General features: G+C 46.6%; 2 protein-coding genes across 56 annotated transcripts in view; one reads left to right on the forward strand and one right to left on the reverse strand.

Annotated features, from left to right (window-relative positions):
• Positions 1–20,946, forward strand: part of LOC103782679 (paired immunoglobulin-like type 2 receptor beta) — a 64,353-nt gene extending 43,407 nt beyond the window's left edge. For 14 of the 15 annotated variants that reach the window (XM_063606018.1, XM_063606012.1, XM_063606019.1 and 11 more), the window contains 5 exons: positions 10,743–10,961; positions 18,727–18,760; positions 20,142–20,191; positions 20,432–20,463; positions 20,636–20,938. In XM_063606018.1, the coding sequence (XP_063462088.1) occupies positions 10,743–10,961; positions 18,727–18,760; positions 20,142–20,191; positions 20,432–20,463; positions 20,636–20,758 (458 nt within the window). In that variant the 3' untranslated portion in view covers positions 20,759–20,938. Of the gene's footprint in view, positions 1–10,742; positions 10,962–18,726; positions 18,761–20,141; positions 20,192–20,431; positions 20,464–20,635 lie in introns of all 15 variants that reach the window. The other variant, XM_034964577.4, reaches the window with a different exon arrangement.
• A 778-nt stretch (positions 20,947–21,724) lies between these two features.
• Positions 21,725–26,975, reverse strand: part of ZCWPW1 (zinc finger CW-type and PWWP domain containing 1) — a 28,431-nt gene continuing 23,180 nt past the window's right edge. For 21 of the 41 annotated variants that reach the window (XM_008965442.5, XM_008965440.5, XM_003812920.5 and 18 more), the window contains 6 exons: positions 25,875–25,955; positions 25,034–25,100; positions 24,550–24,641; positions 23,372–23,432; positions 22,742–22,894; positions 21,725–22,189 (listed from right to left, as the gene is read on the reverse strand). In XM_008965442.5, coding sequence (XP_008963690.3) covers positions 21,867–22,189; positions 22,742–22,894; positions 23,372–23,432; positions 24,550–24,641; positions 25,034–25,100; positions 25,875–25,955 — 777 coding nt within the window. In that variant the 3' untranslated portion in view covers positions 21,725–21,866. The remainder of the gene's footprint in view (positions 22,190–22,741; positions 22,895–23,371; positions 23,433–24,549; positions 24,642–25,033; positions 25,101–25,874; positions 25,956–26,975) is intronic. The other 20 variants (XM_055115222.2, XM_008965443.5, XM_055115224.2 and 17 more) reach the window with 4 other exon arrangements.

Genomic DNA, 26,975 nt, shown 5'->3' on the forward strand with positions numbered 1-26,975 from the left:
CTGTCTCTACTAAAAATACAAAAAAATTAGCTGGGCGTGGTAGCACGTGCCTGTAGTCCCAGCTACTCAGGAGGCTGAGGCAGAAGAATCGCTTGAACCTGGGAGACGGAAGTTGCAGTGAACCGAGATTGCACCACTGCACTCCAGCCTGGGCAACAGACGGAGACTCTGTCTCCAAAAAAAAAAAAAATAAAAAATAATGCATAAATCTGGCCAAGATGGTGGGTTATATGCATGTTTACCACCACCCCCTCCCAGAGTCTACTAAAATGATAGCAAAGGGAATTTTTTAAGAAAGAAATCCTCAAGAACAAGAAATATATGAACTGGATGTACAAAAGCAAAATTTGAGAAGCTGGAAACAGACTAATGGAATTGGTTTAGGAGCCCAGATGAGCTAAACCCTAAGCCAGTGTTGGGAAACCCAGATGAATGGCAATTTATACCACAAAACTCTGTAAAGGTTCAGTAATGCTGGCCTCGAGTACCCCTGAAAGTAGGAGTGAAGATGGGTCTGAAAACTAGAGGACATTGAAAATCTACGTCAGAAGCAGGGAAACCTCCATTCCCCATTCCCCTACCCTAGCCCAAAGATGAGAGGTTTGCTTTCCAGAATAGATGAACCAGAGGGCCTCTGGGGGAGCACCCCAGGGATAACTGGCAAGGCGACTGGGGTCTGGTCCTCATACCGAATCCCCCAGCACCGGGGACTATATCTTGGCCTCATCTGTGTTTGGGAAGCGTAAGGCTAGAGTCCCTATATGATTAAATGAAACAAACTTCTCCCATGAAACGCAAAGAACAAAACAAACAGGAAAAACAGAAAGAGGAACCTGGAAGAAACCAAAACAGTTCAGGGAGAATAAAACTTTAAAATACTCAGCATTTCCTTCTACTCAGAAAGCTAAGAGACCTCGTGCATGTGATGAGAGGGTGCTTTACAAAGGAACTTGCCAACCACAAAGAAAGCTCTGGGAAATTTAAGATACAATAGCAAAAATAAAAAATTCCATTAAAGGGCTGGGCGTGGTGGCTCATGCCTGTAATTCCTGCACTTAGGGAGTCCAAGACAGGAGGATTATTTGAGGCCAGGAGTTCAAGACCAGCCTGGGCAACATAGCAAGAATCTGGCAACATAGCAAGACTCTGTCTCTATAAAAAAATACAATTTAAAAATTGGCTGGGTGTGGCCTGTCGTGATAGTTCACGTCTGTAATCCCAGCATTTTGGTAGGCCGAGGCGGGCAGATCACTTGAAGTCAGAAGTCGAGACCAGCCTGGCCAACACAGCGAAACCCTCCCTGTCTCTACTAAAAATACAAAAAAATTAGCCAGGTGTGCTGGTGCGTACCTGTAATCCCAGCTACTTGGGAGGCTGAGGCGTAAGAATCACTTGAACCCGGGAGGAGGAGGTGGCAGTGAGCTGAGATCACACCATTGCACTCCAGCCTGAGTGACAGAGTGAGACTCCATCTCCAAAAAAAAAAACAAAAAAACACGGTAGCTCATGCCTGTAATCCCAGCACTTTGGGAGGCTGAGGCGGGTGGATCACGAGGTCAGGAGATTGAGACCATCCTGGCTAACAGGGTGAAGCCCCGTCCCTACTAAAAATACAAAAAATTAGCTGGGTGTGGTGGCGGGCGCCTATAGTCCCAGCTACTCGGGAGGCTGAGGCAGGACAATGGCGCGAACCCGGGAGGCAGAGCTTGCAGTGAGCCGAGATCGCGCCACTGCACTCCAGCCTGGGCGACAGAGCGAGACTACCGTCTCACAAAAAACAAACAAACAAACAACAACTAGCTGGGTATAGTGGCACATGCCTGTAGTTCCAGCTACTCAGGAGGATGAGGCAGGAGGATCACTTGGGGCTGGGAGGTCAAGGCTGCAGTAGCTGTGGTCCCACCACTGCACTCCAGCCTGGGTGACAGAGTGAGATCCTGACTCAAAAAAAAAAAAAAAAAAAAAAAAAAAATTAAAAAATCCCACCACCACCAAAACAACCAAAAATGCACCCAAGGATGAAATTTACTTTTGAGTGTGGGAATAAATATGTAAATGTGAGAGGTGACAGCGTGCTGTCAGCCCTCGCTCGCTCTAGGCGCCTCCTCGGCCTCTGTGCCCACTCTGGCCGCACTTGAAGAGCCCTTCATCCCGCCGCTGCACAGTGGGAGCCCCTTCCTGGGATGGCCTAGGCCAGAGCCGGCTCCCTCAGCTTGCAGGGAGGTGTGGAGGGAGAGGCGCGGGCGGGAACCGGGGCTGCGCGCGGCGCTTGCGGGCCAGCTAGAGTTCCGGGTGGGCGTGGGCTTGGCGGGCCCCGCACTCGGAGTGGCCGGCCGGCCCCGGGCAGTGAGGGACTTAGCACTTGGGCCAGCAGCTGCGGAGGGTGCGCCTGGTGCCCCAGCAGTGCCAGCCCACCGGCGCTGTACTCGATTTCTCGCCAGGCCTTAGCTGCCTCCCGGCAGGGCAGGCCTCGGGACCTGCAGCCCGCCATGCCTCAGTCCCCACCCCACCCCACCCCCGTAGGCTCCAGCGCGGCCCAAGCCTCCACGAGGAGCGAGGAGCGCCGCCCCCTGCTCCACGGCGCCCGGTCCCATCGACCGCCCAAGGGCCGAGGAGTGCGGGAGCAAGGCGCAGAACTGGCAGGCAGCTCCACCTGCTGCCTGGTTGGGGATCCAATGGGTGAAGCCAGCTGGGCTCCTGAGTCTAGTGGGGACTTGGAGAAACCTTTATGTCTAGCTAAGAGATTGTAAATACACCAATCAGCACTCTGTATCTACGTCAAGGTTTGTGAATGCACCAATCAGCACCCTGTATCTAGCTCAGGGTTTGCATATGCACCAATTGGCACTCTGTATCTAGCTAATCTAGTGAGGACTTGGAGGACCTTTATGTTTAGCTAAGGGATTGTAAATACACCAATCACCACTCTGTATCTAGCTCAAGGTTTGTGAATGCACCAATCAGCGCTCTGTGTCTAGCTAATCTAGTGGAGACTTGGAGAACTTTTGTGTCTAGCTCAGGGATTGTAAATGCAACAATCAGCACCCTGTCAAAACGGACCAATCAGCTCTCTGTAAAACAGACCAATCAGCTCTCTGTAAAATGGACCAATCAGCAGGATGTGGGTGGTGCCAGATAAGGGAATAAAAGCAGGCTGCCCCCCTGAGCAGTATCAACTGGCTCTGGGTCTCTTCTACCGTGTGGAAGGTTTTTTTTTTTTTTTTTTTTTTTTTTTTTTTTTTCTTCTCCTTCCTCCTCCTCCTCCCCCTCCCCCTCCCCCTCCCCCTCCCCCTCCCCCTCCCCCTCCCCCTCCCTCTCCCTCTCCCTCCTTTTGCTTTTTGCACTAAATCTTGCTGCTGCTTGCTCTTTGGGTCCACACTGACCTTTATGAGCTGTAACACTCACCGTGAAGGTTTGTAGCTTCACTCTGGAAGCCAGCGAGACCACGAACCCACAAAAAGGAAGAAACTGAACACATCCAAACATCAGAAGGAACAAACTCCGGACACGCCGCCTTTAAGAACTGTTAACACTCAAACTGCAAGCATCTGTGGCTTCATTCTCGAAGTCGGTGAGACTGAGCACTCACCAATTCTGGACACAAATGGATCAATTCTGTTTGTGTCAGGTGATGGTGAAAAGAGAAAAGAGTAGAACTGGAGTGAGTGGGACAGAGATTGCTAAGGGTGGCCCTGTATTCACATTGAACAGGGAAGGCTGCTGTGAGATGAAGCAGAGCCTGGTGTAGGGTAACTGGGGAGACCTTAGAGTGAGGCACACTTGGGGAAACCAGTCAGGGACGGGGAGGTACCCTGGGACCAGCAGCAGGCCTCTGAAAAGCAAGAGAAGGGAGCCCAGAGAAGACAGAAATGTGTAGAGAGGAACTGTGGCCTCTGGAGTCGGAAGTTGTTACAGGGAACCCGAGCCCACAGATGGGGTCCTCCAAGGCCAGCTCCAAAGGCACAACGCAGGAATAGAAGAACTGGGAGCAGACCTGGAGAAGCCCCAGGAAGATCCAAGCTAGACACTGATTGGTAGAACGTAATGGGGAGGTTGGAAGAAGAATGTTCCAGTCACATGGGACAAGTGTGGCTGAAGACAGGGAAGAGGCAGAGGGTGGAAGGAGGCGGGGAAGATCCTGTGTGGCTTTGAAAGCCAAGGAAACAACTCACTTTTGCTCTGAGTGCCATGGGAGCGAAGGAGCGTTTCCTGCAGGAGTGCTGAGATCTGACTCACGCTTTTTTGTTTTTTTTTAATTTTTTTGTGATGGAGTCTCGCTCTGTCGCCCAGGCTGGAGTGCAGTAGCATGGTCTTCGGTCACTGAACCTCTTGCCTCCTGGGTTCAAGGGATTCTCCTGCATCAGCCTCCTGAGTAGCTGGGATTACAGGTACCTGCCACCACACCCGGCTAATTTTTATGTTTTTAGTAGAGACAGGGTTTCACCATGTTGGCCAGGCTGGTCTCGAACTGTTGACTTCAGGTGATCCGCCTGCCTCGGCCTCCCAAAGTGCTGGGATTACAGGCGTAAGCCTCCATGCCCGGCCCCAACTCACAGCTTAAAAGCATCCCTCTCGCTATGGTATGGAGGAAAAAATTATAGGTGAGCGAAGTCAGAAGCAGGGAGACTGGGGAGAGAGGACGCAGCTTGGCTTAGCGAGATGGCAGTGCACGAGGTGAGAGTTGGCTGATACTGGTTATATTTTGAAGACAGGGCAGACAGGATTTGCAGATGGATTGGATGTGGGGTATGAGAGGGAGGGAAGGAAGGATGACTGTAAGGTCCTTGGCCTGAGCATCTTGAAGGACAGAATTGTCATTTACTGAGTGGGGGAAACGGAAGAACGGGTTTGGGGGGAAATCAAGAACTCTGTTTTGGACACCTTACGTTTGAGTTGTTACTAGACATACAAATGGAGGTGTGAACAGGTAGATCTGAGTCTAGAGTGCAGGGGGAAAATTGGCTGGATATATCAACTTGGAACCCAGCCTGGGCAACATAATGGAACCCCGTCTCTACCAAAAAAAAAAAAAAAATTTATTTTTTTTTTTTGAGACGGAGTCTCACTCTGTCACCCAGGCTGGAGTGCAGTGGCATGATCTTGGCTCACTGCAACCCCGGCCTCCTGAGTAGCTAGGACTGCAGGGGAGCACTACCACACCTGGCTAATTTTTTTTTCATTTTTAGTAGAGATGGGGTTTCACCATATTGCTCAGGCTATCCACAAAAAAAGTTGTTTTTTTTTTAATTATCTGGGCATGGTGGTGTGCACCTGTAGTCTCAGCTACTCAGGAGGGTGAGGTGGGAAGATCGCTTGAGCCCAGGAGTTGGAGGCTGCAGTGAGCCACGGTTGCACTATTGCACTCCAGCTTGGGCGACAGAGGAAGACCAATCAGGATACCACTGATATTTAATGTCACACAGTGAATGAGATCATCTGGGAAGTGAGTGTGGCTAGAGAGGAAGTTTTAGGACTGGGCCCTGACATTAGGTTTGGGCAGATGAAGAGAAATCAACAGAGACGTCTCAGAAGGAGCTAAGTAAGAGTGAGGCAGGAGAACCAAGGGAGATGGTGTCCCAGAAGCCAAGTGAATAACTCACTTCACAAAAGGGAGAGTGAGGAGTATCAAATGCTGAAAAGCTGAGTCAGATAAAGAAAATGGGGGTGTAAGATCTAAATTCTCCATGTCAATAGTAGGAAGTGAGTAGATACCACCTAAAACAAGCAAATCAAGCAACAGCAATATTTGCATGCTGTTTAGAAATAGAAGGTTAACACCAAAATAGCTAAAGTTGCTGAAAATAGTTGCCTCTGGGGAGTTGGAAGGGAGTGAGGAGGCAGGTGCAGGAGGCTGCTGTTTTTTTCTAAGTTGTGTGAAATTTGTTGGGTCTGAATTATGTGCCGATTGTATCTTGTATCTTGTACTTGATGCGATTGTATCTTGTACTTGATTGTACTTGGAAAAAGTGTTAAATTTAAAAACTAATAAAAGTACTGGTAATACTTACACATAATTTAAAAAAATACAGAAGGAAGTCAAATAAAATGTAACATTCACCTAATCTCCCCAGTCCCTACCACTTTGTGTGGAAGTGTTCTCTCTTACAGATACAGACATATAACACAAATAGAATTAAACCACATACTATGCTGCTCTAGAAATTGCTATTTTTACTTAAAGTAACTTGAATCTCTTTCATTCCAGTATATATACATCTATGTCTTTTTTTTATTTTTATTTATTTTGAGATGGAGTTTTGCTCTTGTTGCCCAGGCTGGAGTGCAATGACATGATCTTGGCTCACTGCAATCTCTGCCTCCCGGGTTCATGTGATTCTCCTGCCTCAGCCTCCCAAGCAGCTGGGATTATAGCCATGTGCCACCACACCTGGCTAATTTTGTATTTTTAGTAGAGATAGGGTTTCACCATGTTGGTCAGGCTGGTCTCAGACTCCTGACCTTAAGTGACCCACCCACCTCAGCCTCCCACAGTGCTGGGATTACAGGCGTGAGCCACCACACCCGGCCTATGTCTTTTTTTTTTTTGAGACGGAGTTTCAATCTTGTCACCAAGGCTGGATGAGGTGGCATGATCTCAGCTCACTACAATCTCTGCCTCCTGGGTTCAAGTGATTCTCCTGCCTCAGCCTCCCCAGTAGCTGGGATTACAAGCACGTGTCACCATGCCCACCTAATTTTTGTAGTTTCACCAAGTTGGCCAGGCTGGTCTGATTCCTGACCTCAGATGATCCACCTGCCTTGGCCTCCCAAAGTGCTGGGATTACAGGCACAAGCCACTGCGCCTGGCCATTTAAAAAATTTTTTTAGCTGCTCTTTGCAGAGCAGGGCTAACTCCTAGTCATTGTGCTCTGAATCAGCAATGCCTTTTTAAATGGCCGCATGCATCCCATGGTAGTGATGTATCATAATTTATTTAATCCCTGTCCCAGAAATTAGCCAGGTGTGGTGGCATGCACCTGCAATCCCAACTATTTGGGAGGCTGAGACACGAGAATCCCTTGAAGCAGGGAGTTGGAGGTTGCAGTGAGCCGAGATTGTACCACTGCACTTTGTTGTTGTTGACAGAGTGACACTATGTCAAAAAAAAACACAAAAATTTTGGTTTTGAGACAGGGTCTCTCTCTGTTGCCCAGACTGGAGTGCAGTGGCACAATCATAGATCACTGCAGCCTCAACCTCCTGGGCTCAAGCGATCCTCCTCCTGAGGCTCCTGAGTAGCTGGGACTATAGGCATGTGCCACCACACCCAGCTAATTTTTGTATTTATCATAGGGACCAGGGGGAGCGGGGGTCTCACTGTGCTGCCCAGGCTGGTCTCAAAACTCCTGGGCTCAAGTGATCTGCCCACCTCGGCCTCCAAAAGTGCTGAGATTACAGGCATGAGCCACAGTGCCCAGCTTAAAAAAAAAAAACACGACCAAAAAACTTTTGAATGGATATTAGCATTAGGATTATGGAATCATTTTATGAAATGGATTCAAATTGCATAGTTTTCCATCTTTATGTTCTGGAAACTTCTATGTGAGAATTCTATGTTCCTTAAATTTTTACAAGAATTTCTTTTTAAAACTTCCTGAGCATGGAGATCTTATGAAAGGTAGTTCTTGCATAGCATTCTCATTTCTTCTCTAATGATCAGTTAACTCATTTATGCCAGAGGCTGCAAATTTTTTGTGTGAAAGATCAGAACATGGCGATGACCTTGAGCAGTAGGATATAAATAACTCCCACAAACTTAGCGTTCTAATAATGGAACACTAGGCATAAATGAGTTAAGGTATACTACTTCTTTGTTTGAGACAGAATCTTGCTCTGTCACCCAGGCTGGGGTACAGTAGCATGATCTTGGCTCACTGCAACCTCCGCCTCCCAGGTTCAAGTGATTATCCTGCCTCAGCCTCCCAAGTAGCTGGGATTACAGGCGCCCGCCACCACACCCAGCTAATTTTTGTATTTTTAGTAGAGATGGGCTTTCACCATGTTGGCCAGGCTGCTCTCAAACTCCTGACCTCAGGTGATCTGCCCACCTCAGCTTCTCAAAGTGTTGGGATTACAGGCATGAGCCACTGTGCCTGGCCCCAAGGTATACTAGTTCTTAAATCAATTTTTAAAAATATCACCCAGGCCTGGCTCAGAGGTTCATGCTTGTAGTTCCAGCTAATCAGGAGGTTGAGGTGGGAGGATCGCTTGAGCCCAGGAGGTGGAGGCTGCAGTGAGGTACGATTGCGCACTCCAGCTTGGGCAACAGAGCAAGACAGTGTCCAAAAAACCCAAAAGACACCCATTTCACAGATATTTTAACATTTAACAACATATAATTGAGCATATACCCACTCGTGACTGCAGCTGGCTTTTGTTGTCATTAGGTTTGCTAGTCTTGTCTATCTTCTTCTTGTTGCTCCTTTAAATAACCAGTTTCTGCATTTATTTTGCCTGTGGCTATCTGTTCCCTAATTTATTCCTACATAACTTTTCATTACTTTCTTCCTCTGAGTTTCTTTACAGCTGGCTCCTCTCTGGGGTTTTTTCTTTGGAAATTGAATATTTTATTTGTTTTAAAAATTTCTTCCCATTTTAAGTAATAAATCCATTTCATACAATGAATTTAGCTTAGAGTGTTGCTTTAGTCATACTCCAGGGTTCTTTTTTAAAATATGTATTACTCTAGTTTTTATTTTCTAAACAGTATGTTATTATACATGTTTTCCTTTAAGTAATTAAAACATTTTTAAATTCCCAATCAAGACATAGCATTTACACTTTTATTACTTTCTCTTAAGAGTGGATGAAGATTTTAGTTCATACTAACTTGAAGACATTAAGGAGCCTGATTTTTTTGTCCTGTCGCTGAGTACTATGTCAATTTTTTAAGGGTGCATGAAACATCTATAAAGAAGGTGTAACTTGTTTGTAGGATGTGAAGGTCAATATATATTAATGTGACCTTAAAAACATATTTTCAATATACAGTAGGTTTTTTACAGATGTGTTCTCACTTATTAAGACAATCCTGGCTTGGCACAGTGGCTCACACCTATAATCCCAACACTTTAGGAAGCTGAGGCGGGCAGATCACCTGAAGTCAGGAGTTGGAGACCAGCCTGGCCAACATGGTGAAACCCCGTTTCTACTAAAAAAAGAAAAAAAATACAAAAATTAGCTGGGCATGGTGGCATGTGCCTGTGATCCTAGCTACTCGGGAGGCTGAGGTAGGAGAATCACTTGAACTTGGGAGGTGGAGGTTGCAGTGAGCCGAGGCTGCACCACTGCACTCCATCCAGCCTGGGTGACAGCTCAAAAAAAAAAAAAAAAAAAAAAAAAAAGACAATCCTGTAAAAACACACTGTATGATTCAGCTAATATGAAGTATTTAGTCAAACTCATGGAGACAGAAAGTAGAGGGGTAGAAGGGTGGGGACACAGGAATGAGGAGTTGTTTAACACGTGAAATGTTTCCATTGAGGTGGATTGTTAAGCCAATGACAGAATTTAAACCACAGACTTACTTTGATAGTACTCTTAATGGTATAATTTCTTCTCCCATTTTAAGTCTCTCTTTATGTTTTTTCTTATGTTTCCTTTTTGTTTTCAAGAGAGAGCTATCTTTTAGATCTCCAGTATCCTTTTCCTCTTCAGTAGAGATTTCTATATCTTGAAATAAATAAAAAAGCACTCCGTTAAGACGTGGGGCTGTGAAATGGGTGAAACAGAAGCTTAATTTAATCTAATTAAAACCTTGTAGTTTTACTCTATTTTCCTTGGAAGCTTCTGAAGCTTCCTTAATGATGTCTTTCTGAATAATTTCCTTTACTTTTGATCGGGGAGCTAGGGATTCTGCATCTTCAGAGCTGCTTCTCTTCCTCTTCCCTGTTCTGACTTCAGGATCTGGACCTACCTCAATTGCTTTTGCTGCTTGTTCTTTTGTTCCAAATTCCACAACCGCAAATCCCTTTGGATCTCCAGTAGACTTATAATGTGGTATACTTATATAAACAACCTTGCCACATTTCCCAAAGACTCTTTCAATTCATCTGTGATTAACATTTTTGGGAAGTAACTCCTATTATAAATTAAAAGTAATATTAGAGTTTTTCACAATCAGAATGTCAATAAATTTTTAACTTAAAAAAAAATGTTTCCATTGAGGAAGATGCAAGGGTTCCGGAGTTGGATGGTGTGATGGTTGCACAGCACTGTGAATGTGCTTGATGCCACTGAACGGTGCATGTAGAAATGGTTAAAATGACATATTTTATGTTACCTGTATTGGCAACAATAGACTGTTTTTGATCCTGTGATTTAGTTATCCCTATTTGTGAGTGAGGAGATGAGGTTCTGAGGTCACCCTGCTGATAACTGGTATAGAATCGGATTTAAACTGAGTTGCCTGTTAAGCTGAATTTGAGGAGGAAGAAATAAAATTAAAGGAAGGAAGAAATGGAAGGAAGGAAGGAAGGAAGGAAGGAAGGAGGGAGGGAGGGAGAGAGGAAGGAAAGGAAAGGAAAGGAAAAGAAGGAAAGGAAAAATAATATAAAATGAACTGAGTCGTCTGCATTGAAAGCTGTTAACATTTCACCCTGTTCCCCGCTCCCTGTGTGGGCTTCAGAGAGGAGCTCCCTCACCACTAATGTCCCCCAACCTAGAAAGCAGCACACCACGCCTTTCACCCAGACACCCTGTGCCCCCAGGGGAGGGTCTGCTCATTCCTCATCTCTCCCCAGCTGTCACGACCACCACCCAGAGGCCCAGCAGCATGACTACCACGTGGAGGCTCAGTAGCACAACCACCACAACCGGCCTCAGGGTCACACAGGGCAAACGACGCTCAGACTCTTGGCACATAAGTCTGGAGACTGCTGTGGGGGTGGCAGTGGCTGCCACTGTGCTCGGAATCATGATTTTGGGACTGATCTGCCTCCTCAGGTGGAGGAGAAGGAAAGGTAAGTGCCCAGGACCCGCCCTCTCCCCAAGCCTCCCATCTGGGGGTTTCTCAAAGCCCACCTGCAGCTATGGGGCTCCTGAAATATGCAGACCCTGCTGGCTCCCCTCAAGCCCACCGAGGCCGACTTCGTGGCCTGTGCTGAGGTGTCTGCATTTGTGAGGCTCCTGCAGTGGGGCGGGGCAGGGTCACATGTGAGAGCCCACAGCCCTTTTCACACAGCCGATCCCCCCCTAGTTCTTCTCTCTCAGTCATCACTCATCTACCTCCCCTGAAGGTTCCTGGGGAGGAGAGGGGAGGGTCTGCCCTGGGAAAAGGAGAGAGAGAGCAGAAGGGACCAGAAGTAAGCTGAGCTCAGCAGGCACTGGCCAACTGCCCACCTGCCAAGGCCTGGCTTGAAACTGCAGAAGCAAAGTAGATAAAGCATAAACCATAGACTCTGCTCTCAGGGAACTAGGGGTGTGGGGTTTTCAGTTGCCTCAAGGACTAATTGCTTCATTGACAAAGAACTATGGTAGCACTTAATAAGGGTGGGAAGAAGGAGAGGTAATCAGAGAGGACTTCCCAGAGGTGATATATGCAAAAGTCTCAAAGAAGAAAAAGAATTAGCCTGGCAAGTGGTGAGGGTGGTGTAGAGGTCACTCACTTTCCTTGTGGGTGGAGGAAACCATTCCGGGAGCTGCAGGAAGCTCAGTGCTGGTGGAGGAGGCAGGAAAGGAGAGGACCTTGGAAATCACACCCAAGAGCCTCTGATCCCAGAGGCAGCATGAAGCAGTAAAGGGTGACCTCAGCTACCGTGAGAGACCTCAGTCTGTGGAGGAGTGGCCAGAGGTGGGCCAGGCTGGGTCAGTGCAGTGCAGGGGTGAGGTGGAAAGAGGAAAAGGGCCAGATCCTGGAAAAGATTAAGTAATAAAACCAAAGAGGTGAGGTGCGTTGAGGTGGCTCACGCCTGTAATCCCAGCACTCTGGGAGGCTGAGGCAAGAGGATTTCTTGAGCCCAGGAGTTTGATACCAACCTGGGCAACACAGGGAGACCCTGTCTCTACAAAATAATAATAATAATAATAATAATAATAATAATTATTATTATTATTATTATTAGCTGGGCATGGTAGCCTGTGCCTGTGGTACCAGCTACTGGGAGGCTGAGATGTGAGGATTGCTTGAGCCCAGGAGTTTAAGGTTACAATGAGCTGTGATTTCACCACTGCACTCCAGCCTGGGAGACGGAGCAAACTATCTCCAACTAAATATAAAAATAATTTAAAAAAATTTTTTTATAAATGACACTTGGTTGGTTGGGCAGGGTGGCTCATGCCTATAATCTCAACACTTTGGGAGGCCAAGGCAGGAGAATCTCTTGAGCCAAGGAGTTCAAGACCAGCCTGGGCAACTTTGCAAAACCCCGTATCTACAGAAAATACAAAAATTAGCTGGGTGTGGTGGCGTGCGCCTGTGGTCCCAGCTACTCCAGAGGCTGAAGTGAGAAGACTGCTTGAGCCTGGGAGGTCGAGGCTGCAGTGAGCCGTGATTGTGCCACTACACTGCAGCCTGGCTGACAGAGCAAAACCTTATCTCAATAAATAAATAAGTTGATTGTTAGATTGATGTAGGGGCGAGGGAGCAGGAATAAGCCCCTGTTTCCACTTGAGTGGATGAGGCTGTAATGAAATCACCAAGTACAATGGGGAAGAGAGGAGATCACGCTTGGAGGGGAACGATGCCTCATTTAATTTGGGATCTGTTACACTGGAGATCCATGTGTGGCATCTCAGCAGAGTTGTCCACTGGAAACTCAGAGTACACATTTACAGTTCAAAAGAGAGGACAAGGCCTGAGGCATTAATGAGTTCCACCCCAACATCCTCCAAACCTGATCTGAAGTTACCATCAAGAATGTTTGCAATGGGCTAGGCATGATGGCTCCTGCTCACGCCTGTAATCCCAGCACTTTGGGAGGCCAGGCTGGGCATATCAGTTGAGCCCAGGAGTGTGAGACCAACCTGGCCAATGTGGTGAAACCCTGTCTCTACTAAAAATACAAAACTTAGCCAAGTGTGGTGGTACGCACCTGTAGTTCCAACTACTGGAGAGGCTGAGGTGGAAGAATTGCTTGAGCTCGGGAGGCAGAGGTTGCAATGAACTGAGAGAGTACCACTGCACTCCAGCCTGGGTGACAGAGTGCAAGGAGATTTGCCCTATCAGCTATGAAAGCACAGAGGGGAGGAGCATGGGGTTGGGGCTGCCTGCAGTCAGATCCTGGCCTCACACCTTTGCCAGGGAAACAGCCTTGTTGGTACAAAGGCTGTGCACCTCACCTTCCTCATGGGCAAAGGGAGTGAAGATAGTACCTACGTGGGGTTGTCCTGATGATTAAATGTACTGTGTTTAGATCTAGCAGAGGGTGTGCCACAGGAGCATCAGCAGTTAGAATGACTAAACAGTGGGCATTAAACCAGGGAACACTGGCTCTCATGGGAGCACCATCGTATGAATACATTTAAAAGACAAAACAGTACAATATTGGCATATTCATACACAGATAAAGCAATGGAAGAAAAGAGGAAAACCTAGGTATAACAGAATGAAAAGAGACCCAAATATATGTGGGAATTTAGTTGGTTAAAAGGTTTCTAATCAATGAGGAAAGATGAGTAATTCCATGAATGGTGCTGGAACTATTCAGTAGCCATCTGAGAAAAAATAACATTATCTCCTTACCTCATAATTTGTACCAAAATAAATTCCACAGGGATCAAAGATTTAAATGAGAAAAAAAATAACCCTAGTACCAGAAGAAAATGTGAGATTATTTCATAAGCAGTAGAGACAGTCTTCCTCGGTATGACCAAGCCCCAAAGCCATGGATTAAAATATTAAAATCTGGCCAGGTGCAGTGGCTCATGCCTGTAATCCTACCACTTTGGGAGGCCGAGGTGGGCAAATCACTTGAGGTCAGGAGTTCAAGACCAGCCTGGTCAACATGGTGAAACCCCGTCTCTACTAGAAATATAAAAATTAGCTGTGCATGGTGATGCGCCCCTGTAATCCCAGCTACTTGGGGGGCTGAGGCATGAGAATCGCTTGAACCTAGGAAGTGGAGGCTGCAGTGAGCTGAGATCACACCACTGCACTCCAGCCTGGGCGATAGAGCGAGACTCTGTCTCAAACAAACAAACAAAAAATTAAAATCAACCACTTATGATTTTTTTTTTTTAATTCTGCAGAACAAAAACCACAGCACTTTTCTCCTGAGAATGAATAAGAGGGTCAGGGAATTGAAGAGAAAGTTTGACATAGTCACTGAGGAAATGGGAAGTGGAGTTTGAGGATTCAGCTCAGATACGAAACTGTAAATCTATGATAGCAGTGTTGTGCATGGCTGCATTTTTCCCCAGCAGTAGTCAACCATTCAGATTTTGAGACCTTAGTGATTTGTGTTGGTCAGGAATTGCTGTCAGTTGCTACCACCAGGGACCAGAAGTAAAAGTAGCTTAAACAAGACAGAGTTGGGTTATTTTTTTCCTCTTGTAAACAGATCTGGAAGCAGACAGCACATCACTGTTCTTAGACACTCAGGTTCCTACCTTTCTGATTCACCAGCCCTGATGCTGGCTTCTGTCCCAAAGGTTGCCTCATAGCCCAAGATGGCTGCAAGGATTCCAGCCACTATTTCTGGGTTCCTGGCAAAAAATAGGAGGAAGGAAGAAAGGAAAAAAAAAATACTATGCCTCAACTCTCTGTTCCCTTTTAAAGAGTCTTTCTGAAAGATCTAACAACAACTTCTTCACGTGTGAGAGCCCCGGCCCTCTCCACACAGCCGATCCCCGCCCCTCCGACCCAGTTTATATCTTATTGGCTAGAATTTGGTCACATATCCCACAGCTATCTGTAGGGGGAACCCTCCCACTCCAAATACAATCAATTTTCTGTAACTAAGAATAATTGAATAGATATTGGGTAATCAAATACCATTTCTGCCATAAGACACCCCCAGGATTAGAGATTTGCCAGCTAAGTGTGGCAGAAAGACAGGAGATCACAGGTCAAGGAGCTAGTGAGAAGGCAGGAATGAAAAGCAGAGGGGTCAGCAGGGAGTCTGAATAATCTGTAGAAAAGTAGATTATCACGGGATAAGAGTTCAATGAAGTCTAAGAACAGGTACAGTGGCATAATGACAAAAGACAGCTGGAATGCTTCCAAGCTTATTCTGTGAGGTCAGCATTACCATGATACCAAAGCCAAACAAAGACACTACAAGAAAAACAAAAACAAAAACAAAACAAACTACAGACCAATAACTCTGATGAATATTGATGTAAAAATCAACAAAATACTAGCAAACCAAATTCAACAGCACGGCAAAAGAATTATACACCATGGGCCAGGCACAAGAATCACTCAAACCTGGGAGGCGGAGGTTGCAGTGAGCCGAGATTGTGCTACTGCACTCCAGCCTGGGTGACAGAGTGAGATTCTATCTCAAAAAAAAAAAAAAAAAAAAAAAAAAAAGGAGCTGAATTGAAAAAAAAATAGATTAATATACCAATGGAATAGAATACAGAGTCTAGAAATAAACCCTTGTGCATATGGTCAAAAGACTTGACAAGGGTGCCATGAGCACTTAATGGGCAAAGGACAATCTCTTCAACAAATGGCATTGGGAAAACTGAATATCCAAACCAAAGAATGTAGTTGGATCCTTATCTTATACCATATACAAAATTTAACTCCAAATGGATTAAAGACCTAAATGTAAGACCCCAAACCATAGGGAAAAAGCCTCATGACACTGGGTTTGGCAATAATTTCTTGCCTGTGATACCAAAAGCACAAGCCACAAAAGAAAAAATAGACAAATAGGACAACATTAAACTTAAACATGTTTTTTCATTACAGGACACAATCAATAGAATCAAAAGGCAACCTATAGAATGGGGAAAATATTTGTAAATTATATATCTGATAAGGAGTGAATATCTGAAATATATAAAAATTCCTATAATTCAACAACAAAAAAATCAACCCAATTTAAAAGTGGGCAGTGGATTTTAACAGACATTTCTCCAGAGATGATATATGCTATGGTCTGAATGTGTCTCCTCAAATCATGTATTGGAAACTTAGTCCCCAGTGTGACAACTGGGAGGTAGTGTGTTTTGGGAGGTGCTTAGGTCATGACGGCTCTGCCAAATGGATTAATGCCATTATAAAAAGGGATTTCAGGAGTGGGTTCACTGTCTTCTAATCTTCTGCCATGTGAGGACACAGTAATCCTCCCCTCTGGAAGACACAGCAAAAAGCAAGATGCTGGCACCTTGATCTTGGATTTCCCAGCCTCCAGAACTGTGAGAAATAATTTTTGCTTTGCTTTGCTTTGTTTTACTTTTCAGCAACCTCTTGTCCAACAGAAGAAACAAATTTGTTTTTTTATAAATTATACAGGCTCAGATATTCTTATATACATTAGCAGCACAAAATAGACTAAGACAGTATACAAATCACCAACAAGCAGATGAAAATGGCCAACTAATCATCAGAGAAATGCAAATCAGAACTACAGAGAGCTATCTCCTTATACCCAGAAGGACAGCTACTATTAAAAAAGTGTGTAAATGACAAGTGTTGGGAAGAATGTGAAGAAATTGGGGCCCTTGCGCACTGTTGATGGGGGCTATAAAATAGTGCAAATGATACAGAAAAAAAGCATGGCCTTTCCTCAAAAATTTAAAAATAAAGGCCAGGAGTGGTGGCTCACACCTCAAATTCCAGCACTTTGGGAGGCTGAGGTGGCAGATCACCTGAGGCTAGGAGTTCGAGACCAGCTTGGCCAACATGGTGAAACACCATTTCCACTAAAAATACAAAATTAGCTGGGTGTGGTGGCGGGCACCTGTAATCCCAGCTACTCAGGAAGCTGAGGCAGGAGAATCACTTGAACCCGGGAGGCAGAGGTTGCAGTGAGCTGAGATTGTGCCACTGCACTCCAGCCTGGGTGACAGAGCGAGACTTCATCTCAAAATAAATAAATAAATAAAGCTACCATACGATCCAGCAATCCCACTTTTGGGTACATACCAAACAGAACTGAAAAGAAAGGCCTTGAAGAGATATTGATACACCCATGTTGATAGCAACACTATTTTCAATGGCCAAGAGGTGGAAGCAACCCAGATGTCCATCAACGAATGAATGGATGAACAAAATGTGGTTTATACATATAATGGAATATTATTCAGTGTTTAAAAGAAATTCTGGGCCAGGTGCAGTGGCTCACACCTGTAATCCCAGCACTTTGGGAGGCCAAGGTGGGTGGATCACCTGAGGTCAGGAGTTCGAGACCAGCATGACCAACGTGGTGAAACCCTGTCTCTACTAAAAATACAAAATTACCCAGGCCTGGTGATGGGCGTCTGTAATCTCAGCTACTTGGGAGCTTGAGGCAGGAGAATCGCTTGAACCGGAGAGGCAGAGGTTACAGTGAGCCTAGATCACACCACTGCACTCCAGCCTGGGTGACAAGAGCAAAACTCTGTCTCAAAAAATAAAGAAAAAAAGAAATTCTGACACATACTACAGTATAAACGAAACTGGAAGACATCAAGCTAGGTGAAATAAGGCAGTCACAAAATGACAAATATTGTATGATTCCACTTTTTGGTGGTGCCTAGAGATATTAAATTAATAGGAACAGAAAGTAGAATGGTGGCTGTCAGAAACTGCAGGGAGGAGGGAGTGGGGGTTCTTTAAAATCGTTTCAGTTTTGCAAGATGAAAAGGTCCTGGAGATGTTTCACAACAGTGTGAATATACTTAACACTAATGAACTGTACACGTGGTTAAAAGTGAATTCTAGTGTTTTTTTGTTTGTTTGTTTGTTTGTTTTTTACCGTAAGTAAAATAAAACATAACCTAAAGAGAGGGAAAAAACAGAGGGACAGAAGAGTGCTGGAAAGAAAGCTGCAGCATGGAAATGATACTAGCAATTAATATTTCAGAGTTCTCAGTCTAAACATTAAAAAAAAAAAAAAGTCCTGTAGAAGTGGAAGGGGAGGTCCCTGGAGTTGAGGGGTACCTCGAGGCCTGGGTTCAGAGGGTGTCTCTGTGGACATGGAGCCCTCCTGGGAGGAGGCTAGATGGTGGAGGGGATGTCTGTGGACCAGGAGCCCACTGCTTGGGAAACACTGCAAGGATGCCACGGGGATGGGAGGGGCAGGACACAATGGGAGAGGCAGCAGAGGATTCAGGGTGGGACCAGCCAGAGGGGAGGGGAAGCCTAGTGGTGGCAACAGAATTTGAACAGCCACAAACATGAGTCCCAAGCACGACGCTCCCAAGGCTGGAGGGCAGACATAGCTGCCACCCAGAAGGAAAGCACAGGCGGGGTCTCCCTGAGGACCTGGAGGGAGTGGGGGCGGGGTGCCAATGTCAAGGGAAGGGGAGGGGAGGGGAGAAGTGACTGGGCGAGGGCTCAGCGGTGGAGGGAGCCAGGTTGGGGCTGAGCAGAGAGCTCAAGAGAGAAAGAAACCAAGGGAGGGGGTCAGGGTGAAGGGGTCTCAGGAGGTGACATGGAAGACAACAGGGAGGACAGGTGGGGACCTCAGGGTGCCGGCTGAGTCCCAGGCCCTTCCTGATGGGTTTGGGTGGAGCAGCTCTGCTGCTCCGGTCCCTCTAAGGAGGGCCTCAGCCTAGGGCACAGCAGAGAAGGTGGGATGGAGACTGCCATCACCCGGATGCCACCCTGACTCACTGTTGGTCCCCCTACAGGTCAGCAGCGGACTAAAGCCACAACCCCAGCCAGGTGAGTGCTGGGCCTCCCCAGGGTGGGTTGGGGGGTGCATGTGCAGGCAGTGGGCTGATTTGGGAAACAGGGAGTGTGCTGCTAAGAACCCCACAAACCCAGCCTGCCACGGCCATTGTTGCACCCCCAACTTACCCATCCTCGTTCTCCTTTGTCCTCTAGGGGCCAGGCTCTTGACCTTGGGCTTTCTGTCCCCTAAATACTAGACTAGTGGATTCCAGGTTCCAGCACAAACATTCAAGAATCTCTTCTCTGGAGTGCCCATCTGTGCCCTCTGCCTGCCTTTCCTGGTGTTATTAAGCTTTTCCTGCTCTTTACCTGCTTCCTCTCAGCCTGGATCTTCCAGCTTTTCCATATTGCCTACTCTCTGTTCAATCTGTCCTGTTCCCCTGCTGAATGTGCAGGGAACTCCAGGCTTCCTCTGCCTCCAGCTCCTCTCCCCGCCTGTGTTTGCTCAGGAGGGACTCACCAGCCTCTGCCTGGCTCCCCTCTCCAGGCTAGGGCCTCACTTTTCCTTTTTCTGGGCTCTTCCTCTCCACCCTCCCACCTCTCTTTCCTTTCCTCTGGCCCCTCCTTTCCATAGCCGTAGGTCTCCTGCTGGAAGAAAGCCTCACCCCTACCCTTTCTCCTGCACTGGCTTTTGCCAGCTGCCCTTCTCCTGTCCCCAACCCTTCTCTATCCATTCACCCAGCCTGAACCCCTCCCTGATCAGAAGACCGGAAATTCACGCAATTGGTTTGCTTCTCCCAGTTTTAGCCAAGGCAGCGCCAGCAGAGAGAAAGCAAGGATTGACCTTTTTCCTATTTTTATTCTCTGTGTTCCTCTCTCATACGAGCAACTTCTCTAGAAGAACCCAACTCACTGAGCACCGAGGGACCTCTGCTGAGCCACACACAGATTGCCCCTAATTCCTCTTCCAAGCAGCCTCTGAGTCTAAAACCATCACACCCATCCTGAGCAGGGTGGACAGGCTGCGGAGCACTCCCCAAAGAGAACCAACCCCTAACACGTGTCATAACTCTTTCTTCAATTTTTTTTTTTTTAATTTTTGAGAGAGGGTATCGCTCTGTCACCCAGGCTGGAGTGCAGTGGCGCAATCATAGCTCACAGCCTTGAACTCCTGGGCTCAAGTGATCCTCCCACCTCAGCCTCCTGAGTAGCTGTGACCACAGGCGCACACCACTACGTCTGGCTAGTTTTCGTATTTATTGTAGAGATGGGGTCTCGCTATGTTGTCCAGGCTGGTCTTGTACTCCTGGGATCAAGCAATGGCCACCTGCCTCAGTCTCCCAAAGTGCTGGGATTACAGGTGCCACCACCCAGCCCATGTCTTAAAATGCCCAGCCTCTAACATATTTCCTGTCCTCTTGTTCCCATACAGGGAACCCTTCCAAAACACAGAGGAGCCATATGAGAATATCAGGAATGAAGGTGAGTCCTTACCACCATCCTTCCCCAGTTTCTACCCCTAGCCCTTCCTGTTTCCCCAAATACCCCCTACCTGGGTCCGTGCCCCTCTCAGTATTTTCTTCTTTCCATTCCTTGCCCCTTGCCCTCACGTGACCCTGGCCCTGACCTAGCAGATAACCTCACTCCTAGAGCCCCCTGCCCATCTCTCTCCCCTGGCTGTCACGCCACCTGACCTTGGCACACCTTGCTTTTTATTCTTAGGACAAAATACAGATCCCAAGCTAAATCCCAAGGTAAGCAATCAGACCAGGGCCTGAAGGAATTAAAGAGAAGCCTGGAGAAGGTGGGGTGGAAGGGAGAGGGGGAGTGTGGTGTGGGCAGGAGAGTCAAACTGTAGGCTTGCCGCTAAGATGGGAACATCTCCGTCTCCACTGTCTAACCCTTTCTCTCTGGGTTCTCGCCCAGGATGACGGCATCGTCTATGCCTCCCTTGCCCTCTCCAGCTCCACCTCACCCAGAGCACCTCCCAGCCACCGTCCCCTCAAGAGCCCCCAGAACGAGACCCTGTACTCTGTCTTAAAGGCCTAACCAATGGACAGCGTCTCAAGACTGAATGGTGAGGCCAGGTACAGTGGCGCACACCTGTAATCCCAGCTACTCTGAAGCCTGAGGCAGAATCAAGTGAGCCCAGGAGTTCAGGGCCAACTTTGATAATGGAGCGAGATGCCATCTCTAGTTAAAAATATATATTAACAATAAAGTAACAAATTTAAAAAGATTGTCTTCAAAACTATTTTTAAAATCTGCATCCATTCAAGTACAGAGAGAAACAAGTAAAAATAAGACTGCACAATGACCTTCTTACGAGTACGCTACGCTTCCAATAGAAAGGGCCACAGCTTCCAGCAATAACCAAGGCCACACAGATGACTCAGAGGCCAGCCAGAGAACTGACAGAAAGAGAGCCATCTACTCCAACTCCCTCTTCACCTTCCCAGCCCTGGCCCATAAAACTAAAAGTACCCCCAAAACTTACCTGAATGTAAGGAGAAAACTGACATCACCTTCAACTCCTGTCTCTCCCACTGAAAATGAATTCTAACAGAGAACTCACACCCAAGACCCTTCCTCTAGTACTTTTCTTAGTGACTTCCTTGGGCCAGGGAACATAAGCCCCCAAACCTTGGTAGCCAGCCCAAACCCAAAGCCTGTCCTCAAATCCGATCACAGTCTTCCCTATGGTGACAATGAGAGCATCACCTCATTTGACATCATTCACAACCCTATAAGGTAGAGAACGCACTCGCTGTAAGATGAAGAGCAGAACCAGGATGGTGAACATGCTTTTCCCCAGGCCATGGAGGTAGCTAGTGAGGAGCTGAGCCTGGATTTGAACCCAGATCTGCCCTTCTCGATGTCCTCTAGGACTCAGGTCTCACTGCCTTCCCCAGATGCCTGCACTGTGCAGGCTCCCGCTAGAAGCAGTGACGCGCCACAGTGACACGGAGGAGGGAGAGCAGCCAACAGGGGGCAGTTAGAGACCAGCCAAGCCAGTCGACCGTAACCTGCTTTATTAACACAGAAACTGCACCACACACATTTGAACCTCATAGCCAATGAACAGACCCAGCACTTAGCAACTTCTCCCTCCTGCGCCCCAGAGAAGGGAGAAAAAGAGGGAGCAGAGGAGCACCAGCTACTTCCCAAACAGCGCCACGGGGAAGTCCTCGCCATCACTGTTGCTGTGCTGCAGCTCCCCGCTCTGCCCCAGCTCTCTCCCAACATCTTCCATGAGTTGCTCCAGGTCCAGGTCACTGGAGGCTTCGTCCTCAAGGGGGACACTTCCAGCCTCCTGGGTCAGGGGTTCCCGGTGTCTGGGCTCTTCTTTCGCAGATGAGGGGCAGGCCCCCTTACACGCTGATAGGCCCAGGTTCTTTGGCACTGTTCTAACTTCTTTTCCCTCTGAAAAGCTGGCTGCCAAGGCCTTGCTCTGGGGAGCTTTAAATTTTTTCTTAGGGCCTAAATGAGAAGGTGACAAAGCCAAGAGTCCTATTAGGTCAGCCTGTCCTTACCTTTTATAAGTCAAACTCCTAAATCTCTATTTCCAAGAAATCTCTGGAAAAGATGACCTTTCTCAATACAAAGAATATGGACTTTGGGATCAGAAAGAGAGTCAAGCCGTCTGCCCTATGCTAGTCACCAGCCTTGAGCACTTTTTAAATCCTTTGAGCCTCAGTTTTCTAATATCTAAAATGGGAATATCCAGTGAGAGAGCTATTGAAAAAAATTTAAAGGAGCAGGCATGGAAGTATCTCTTTAGCCAGCCCTTGGCAATATTGATTAAGTGTTACTTCTCTTCTACCATTCTCCTGCCCCTGGGCCAAATCAAATCAGGAATCATTCTGTTTCTATAGTGTGTGCTGGGTGCAGTCCGAGACGCTCTTTCATTCTAATTTTCATTCATTCTGTAAAGTAATGAAAAGCTGTAAAATGGTTAAGAAATGATTCAGGGAGGGGAGATGCCAACAGGCACCTCATTCCCCTTAGTTTTTCCCAGGCCTTGAGCCTTACCTGGCTGGTCAGAATCTGAATTCCCTTGGCCTTCTTTCCTTCCCATTCTGGGTGCAGGAGGAGCTGTGGATTTCCTGCCTAGAGATCTCTTCATTATCTTCCTCTGCAGTGTCCTGCCTCGGCCATCTGCTGTGCCTGCATCACCCCCAAGCCCTAGCCGTGAGGGAAATGCGTTTATTTCTCTCTAAACGACAACTCGGCAAGGGCAGATGGACACTGCACATTGAGTTTCTGCCCTGCCCCACATCTTCTGCTCAGTGGCAATCTAGTCAGTTTTCCTGGTGGCCTCTGGCTCTTTTTCAACATCTTTTCCCCCCAATTCTCTCGTTTTTTCTTTTATCCCCTGGATCTTCTTCTCTTTACAGTTCTCCTCAGAGTCTACCTTCTCCAGAAAGCCATCCTTCTTGGCTAAGAAATTAAAACCTTCCATCTTTCACCTCAGATTTTATAATTCAGTACAGAGAAGCAAAGGGGTTCCAGCTCCCCACTGACACTATGGGTGAGTGTTGCCTGTTTTCTCAGGTCCTGGCACTGAGATGGGTAGTGAGGTCCAGCTACCTGCAGACTCCCTCTCTACCACTTCCCTGCCTTAACTGTGGGTTGTGCTCCATTTCCAGCTGGCCTGCTTACCTCTTGGCTTGGTTTTTTGGGTCTGTATTTTGACTCGCTTACGAATGGGCAAAATTGGGTCCTGAGGATGGAAGAGAAAGTTTAAAAAAATGATAAATCAAGGCCCCTAACTGTTTTTAATAGAGAAGGATGCTACAGAATGACAGGTGGGCTTTGGGGAATCAAAGTAGCTTCTGTGAGCCTGATATTGTTTAAATTTATGGCAACACAGAGAAAAATGTGTGGTCACTTTCCCAGTCTGTTGGTATTCATCAATGCAAGGCTTTAGGCATAAAAGAAGGAAATAAAGCTAGGCCACAAGTATGATAAAAATTGCTAAATTAAAAATTAGAAGAAAAAGTGAAAATATATATTTCCTATACCTGGAAAAGAGATGCTAAGAAAACAAGTGAATGAAAATCCTCCATGTCCACGTAGGGGAGAAAGGAGTGGAAAGAAACAACTGGTATTCTCTGAATTGCTCCCTGAAGAGTCAAATAAATACAGTAGGAACTGAGATTATACTCAAGAAAGAAGTTCCTAGAGATGTGGGAAATTAGAGAATAAAGAGGAAAGAAGAGACTTAGAAACCCCCAAATATCTGACAATTGGGGCTCCCTCAAGGCAGGGGCAGGATAGCTCCTTAGTAAATCTAAGTCCATTCTAACGAGATCCTTACAGGAAGCTCCTGAAAGGAAACCCCAAGATCCTCGTCTAAACAATTTTTTTTTTTTTTTTTGAGAGGGAGTTTCGCTCTGTTGCCCAGGCTGGAGTGCAGTGGCGCGATCTTGCCTCACTGCAAGTTCTGCCTCCCAGGTTCAAGCGATTCTCCTGCCTCAGCCTCCCAAGTAGCTGGGACTATAGGTGCCCACCACCAAGCCCGGATAATTTTTTGTATTTTTAGTAGAGATGGGGTTTCACTGTGTTAGCCAGGATGGTCTCGATCTCCTGACCTCGTGATCCGCTTCCCTCGGCCTCCCAAAGTGCTGGGATTACAGGCGTGAGCCACCACACCCAGCCATCTAAACAATTTTTAAAGCTAATGTTGGCCAGGTGTGGTGGCTCATGCCTGTAATCCCACCACTTTGGAAGGCTGAGTTGGGAGGATTGCCTAAGTCCAGGAGTTTGAGACCAGCCTGGGCAACCTGGTGAAACTCCATCTCTATAAAAATAAAAACTGAAATGAAAGCTAATCTTACTGTTTTCTCTCCTTCCTCCTTTTCCAACTCTTCCTCTTTCTCATTTTTCTCCAAGCAGGATCCTGGGCTGTTCAAACCAGAGAGCTGTAAGTCTAGAACAGGAAAAGGAAGGAAAGGCTAAATCATTCATACCATAAAATAGTGAGTTAATGAAGCTGATCACAAAGAATCTGTCTTCTAACTGTGCCTTTTGTGTACAAGTGGTATTTTCTCCATAAAATGTGATCCCAGATTTCCACCCTTTTCAAAGTCCATCACTATTCAATACACCCTCCCTCCCCATTCTGTTTCTCCCATTCCTCTCTCCACTCATCTGCCCATCCATCCTAGATACTGGGTCAATGACATTCACAAGAGCCTCCTATTAAAGAATCCAGAATTAGCCTGATGATAGAGAATATAAAATAAAGAAAAACATGGGTTGCTGCCCTCATGAAGGAATCCCTCCCATCCTTCTCCAGTCCTCAACCTCCATTTATCCTACCTTTTCTTTCCCCATTACTGTTAGATCCGTTGAATCGGCTCCAGAAACCAAACAAGTTAACCCGTTCCTAAGGGAACCAAGAAACAAAAGCATCATCCACTACCCTTTTAGGCGCAGCTTTTGCCTTCTGTCTTCTGGAATTTAGTTATGATGAAATTCTGATTCATTTTCCATACCAAAATTATTATTATCATTATTATTATTTTTGAGACAGGGTCTTGCTCTGTCACCCAGGCTGGAGTGCAGTGGTACAATCTTTACTCACTGCAACCTCCCCATCCCTGGCTCAAATGATCCTCCTGCCTTAGCCTCCCAAGTATGTGGGACTGCAGGCATGCACCACCATGCCTGGCTAATTTTGTATTTTTTGCAGAGATGGGGTTTTGCCGTGTTGCCTAGGCTGGTCTTGAACTCCTGGACTCAATGGATACACCTGCCTTGGCCTCCCAAAGTGCTAGGATTACAGGCGTGAACCCCCTGCCCAGCCCTCATTTTCCATACTATTTTCACTTGAAATTACACATTAGGCTTATCTGACTTTTTATGGAGATTAACTAATTATAATCTCTATTTCCAGTTTGTTTCTAATTCAACAAATAAGGGAAATTTGGAGGGGAAATTTTCACTGTTTTTTACTCTCTATCCTACCCCCACCAACAGAATTTGAGCATAAAAACTGACTCCACAGAAAAGAGAGGTTAGGGCACTTATATCTGAAACCTGAAGTGAAATATAGAGGTAGGATGGCCCCTAGCACAAACCATCTTTGTCTGGACTGAGAAAGAATCCCCCTTGTCCAAGAGTAGGGAAAGGAATGGGCGTGGTCTGAACACCCTCCCACCTGAATGCTGATCTGTTCTGCCTCTTGAGCCATCATCAGGGCCACCCCCAGTTTCTGGCTGCAGTCATTTCTGCGCTTTTTCTGAAATAGAAGATTAGAGCCAATGATAAATATTGACTTAAAGATTAGAGTCATGGCCAGGTGCGGTGGCTCACACCTGTAATCCCAGCACTTTGGGAGGCCGAGTCAGGTAGATCACGAGGTCAGGAGTTCAACACCAGCCTGGCCAAGATGGTGAAACCCTGTCTCTAATAAAAATACAAAAATTAGTTGGACATGGCGGTGGGCGCCTGTAACTCCAGCTCCTCGGGAGGGTGAGGCAGAGAACTGCTTGAACCCAGGAGGCAGAGGTTGCAGTGAGCCGAGATCACACTACTGAACTCCAGCCTGGGGGACAGAGCGAGACTCCATCTCAAAAAGAAAAAAAAAAGAAAGATTAGAGTCACTAATAAATATTAGAGAAGTGACCTCAGCATACTGCTACCCATCTGACATTCTCTTCGACTACAACATTTATTTCCAGTTCCTAGTATTGATACGATACTCCTATTCTTAATATTTAGGGATCGGACATAACACCCCCCCTTCCGTCTAATAGACGTCTTACCAATTCCTAAGTATGTATATGTATATGTTTGGAGACAGTCTCACTCTGTCACCCAGGCTGGAGTGCAGTGGTGCAATCTCAGCTCACTGCATCCTCCACCTCCCTGGTTCAAGCAATTCTTGTGCCTCAGCCTCCTGCTGGGACTACAGGCACACACCACCATGCCCAGCAAATTTTTTGTATTTTAGTAGAGACGGGGTTTCACCATGTTGCCAGGTGGTCTCAAACTCCTGAGCTCAGGCGATCTGCCCACCTCGGCCTCCCAAAGTGCTGGGATTACAGGTGTGAGCCAGCACACCTGGCCCTAGCAATATTTTCAACCAACATTTTGGTGTCCTCTCCAAAGTGAATCCCATGGAAATTTGAAAACAGGATTATAGGAGCCCAGGTGATTTCACTTTGAAGCTTCTGACAAGTTCCTTTAGATCCAGCTGTTGATTTAATACTCATTGCTTGATTTTCTAAGGCCCCTGAGCCATTGAGCCTCTGCTCAA

This window comes from Pan paniscus, chromosome 6 (assembly GCF_029289425.2).
Source record: "Pan paniscus chromosome 6, NHGRI_mPanPan1-v2.0_pri, whole genome shotgun sequence".
Taxonomy (NCBI): domain Eukaryota; kingdom Metazoa; phylum Chordata; class Mammalia; order Primates; family Hominidae; genus Pan; species Pan paniscus.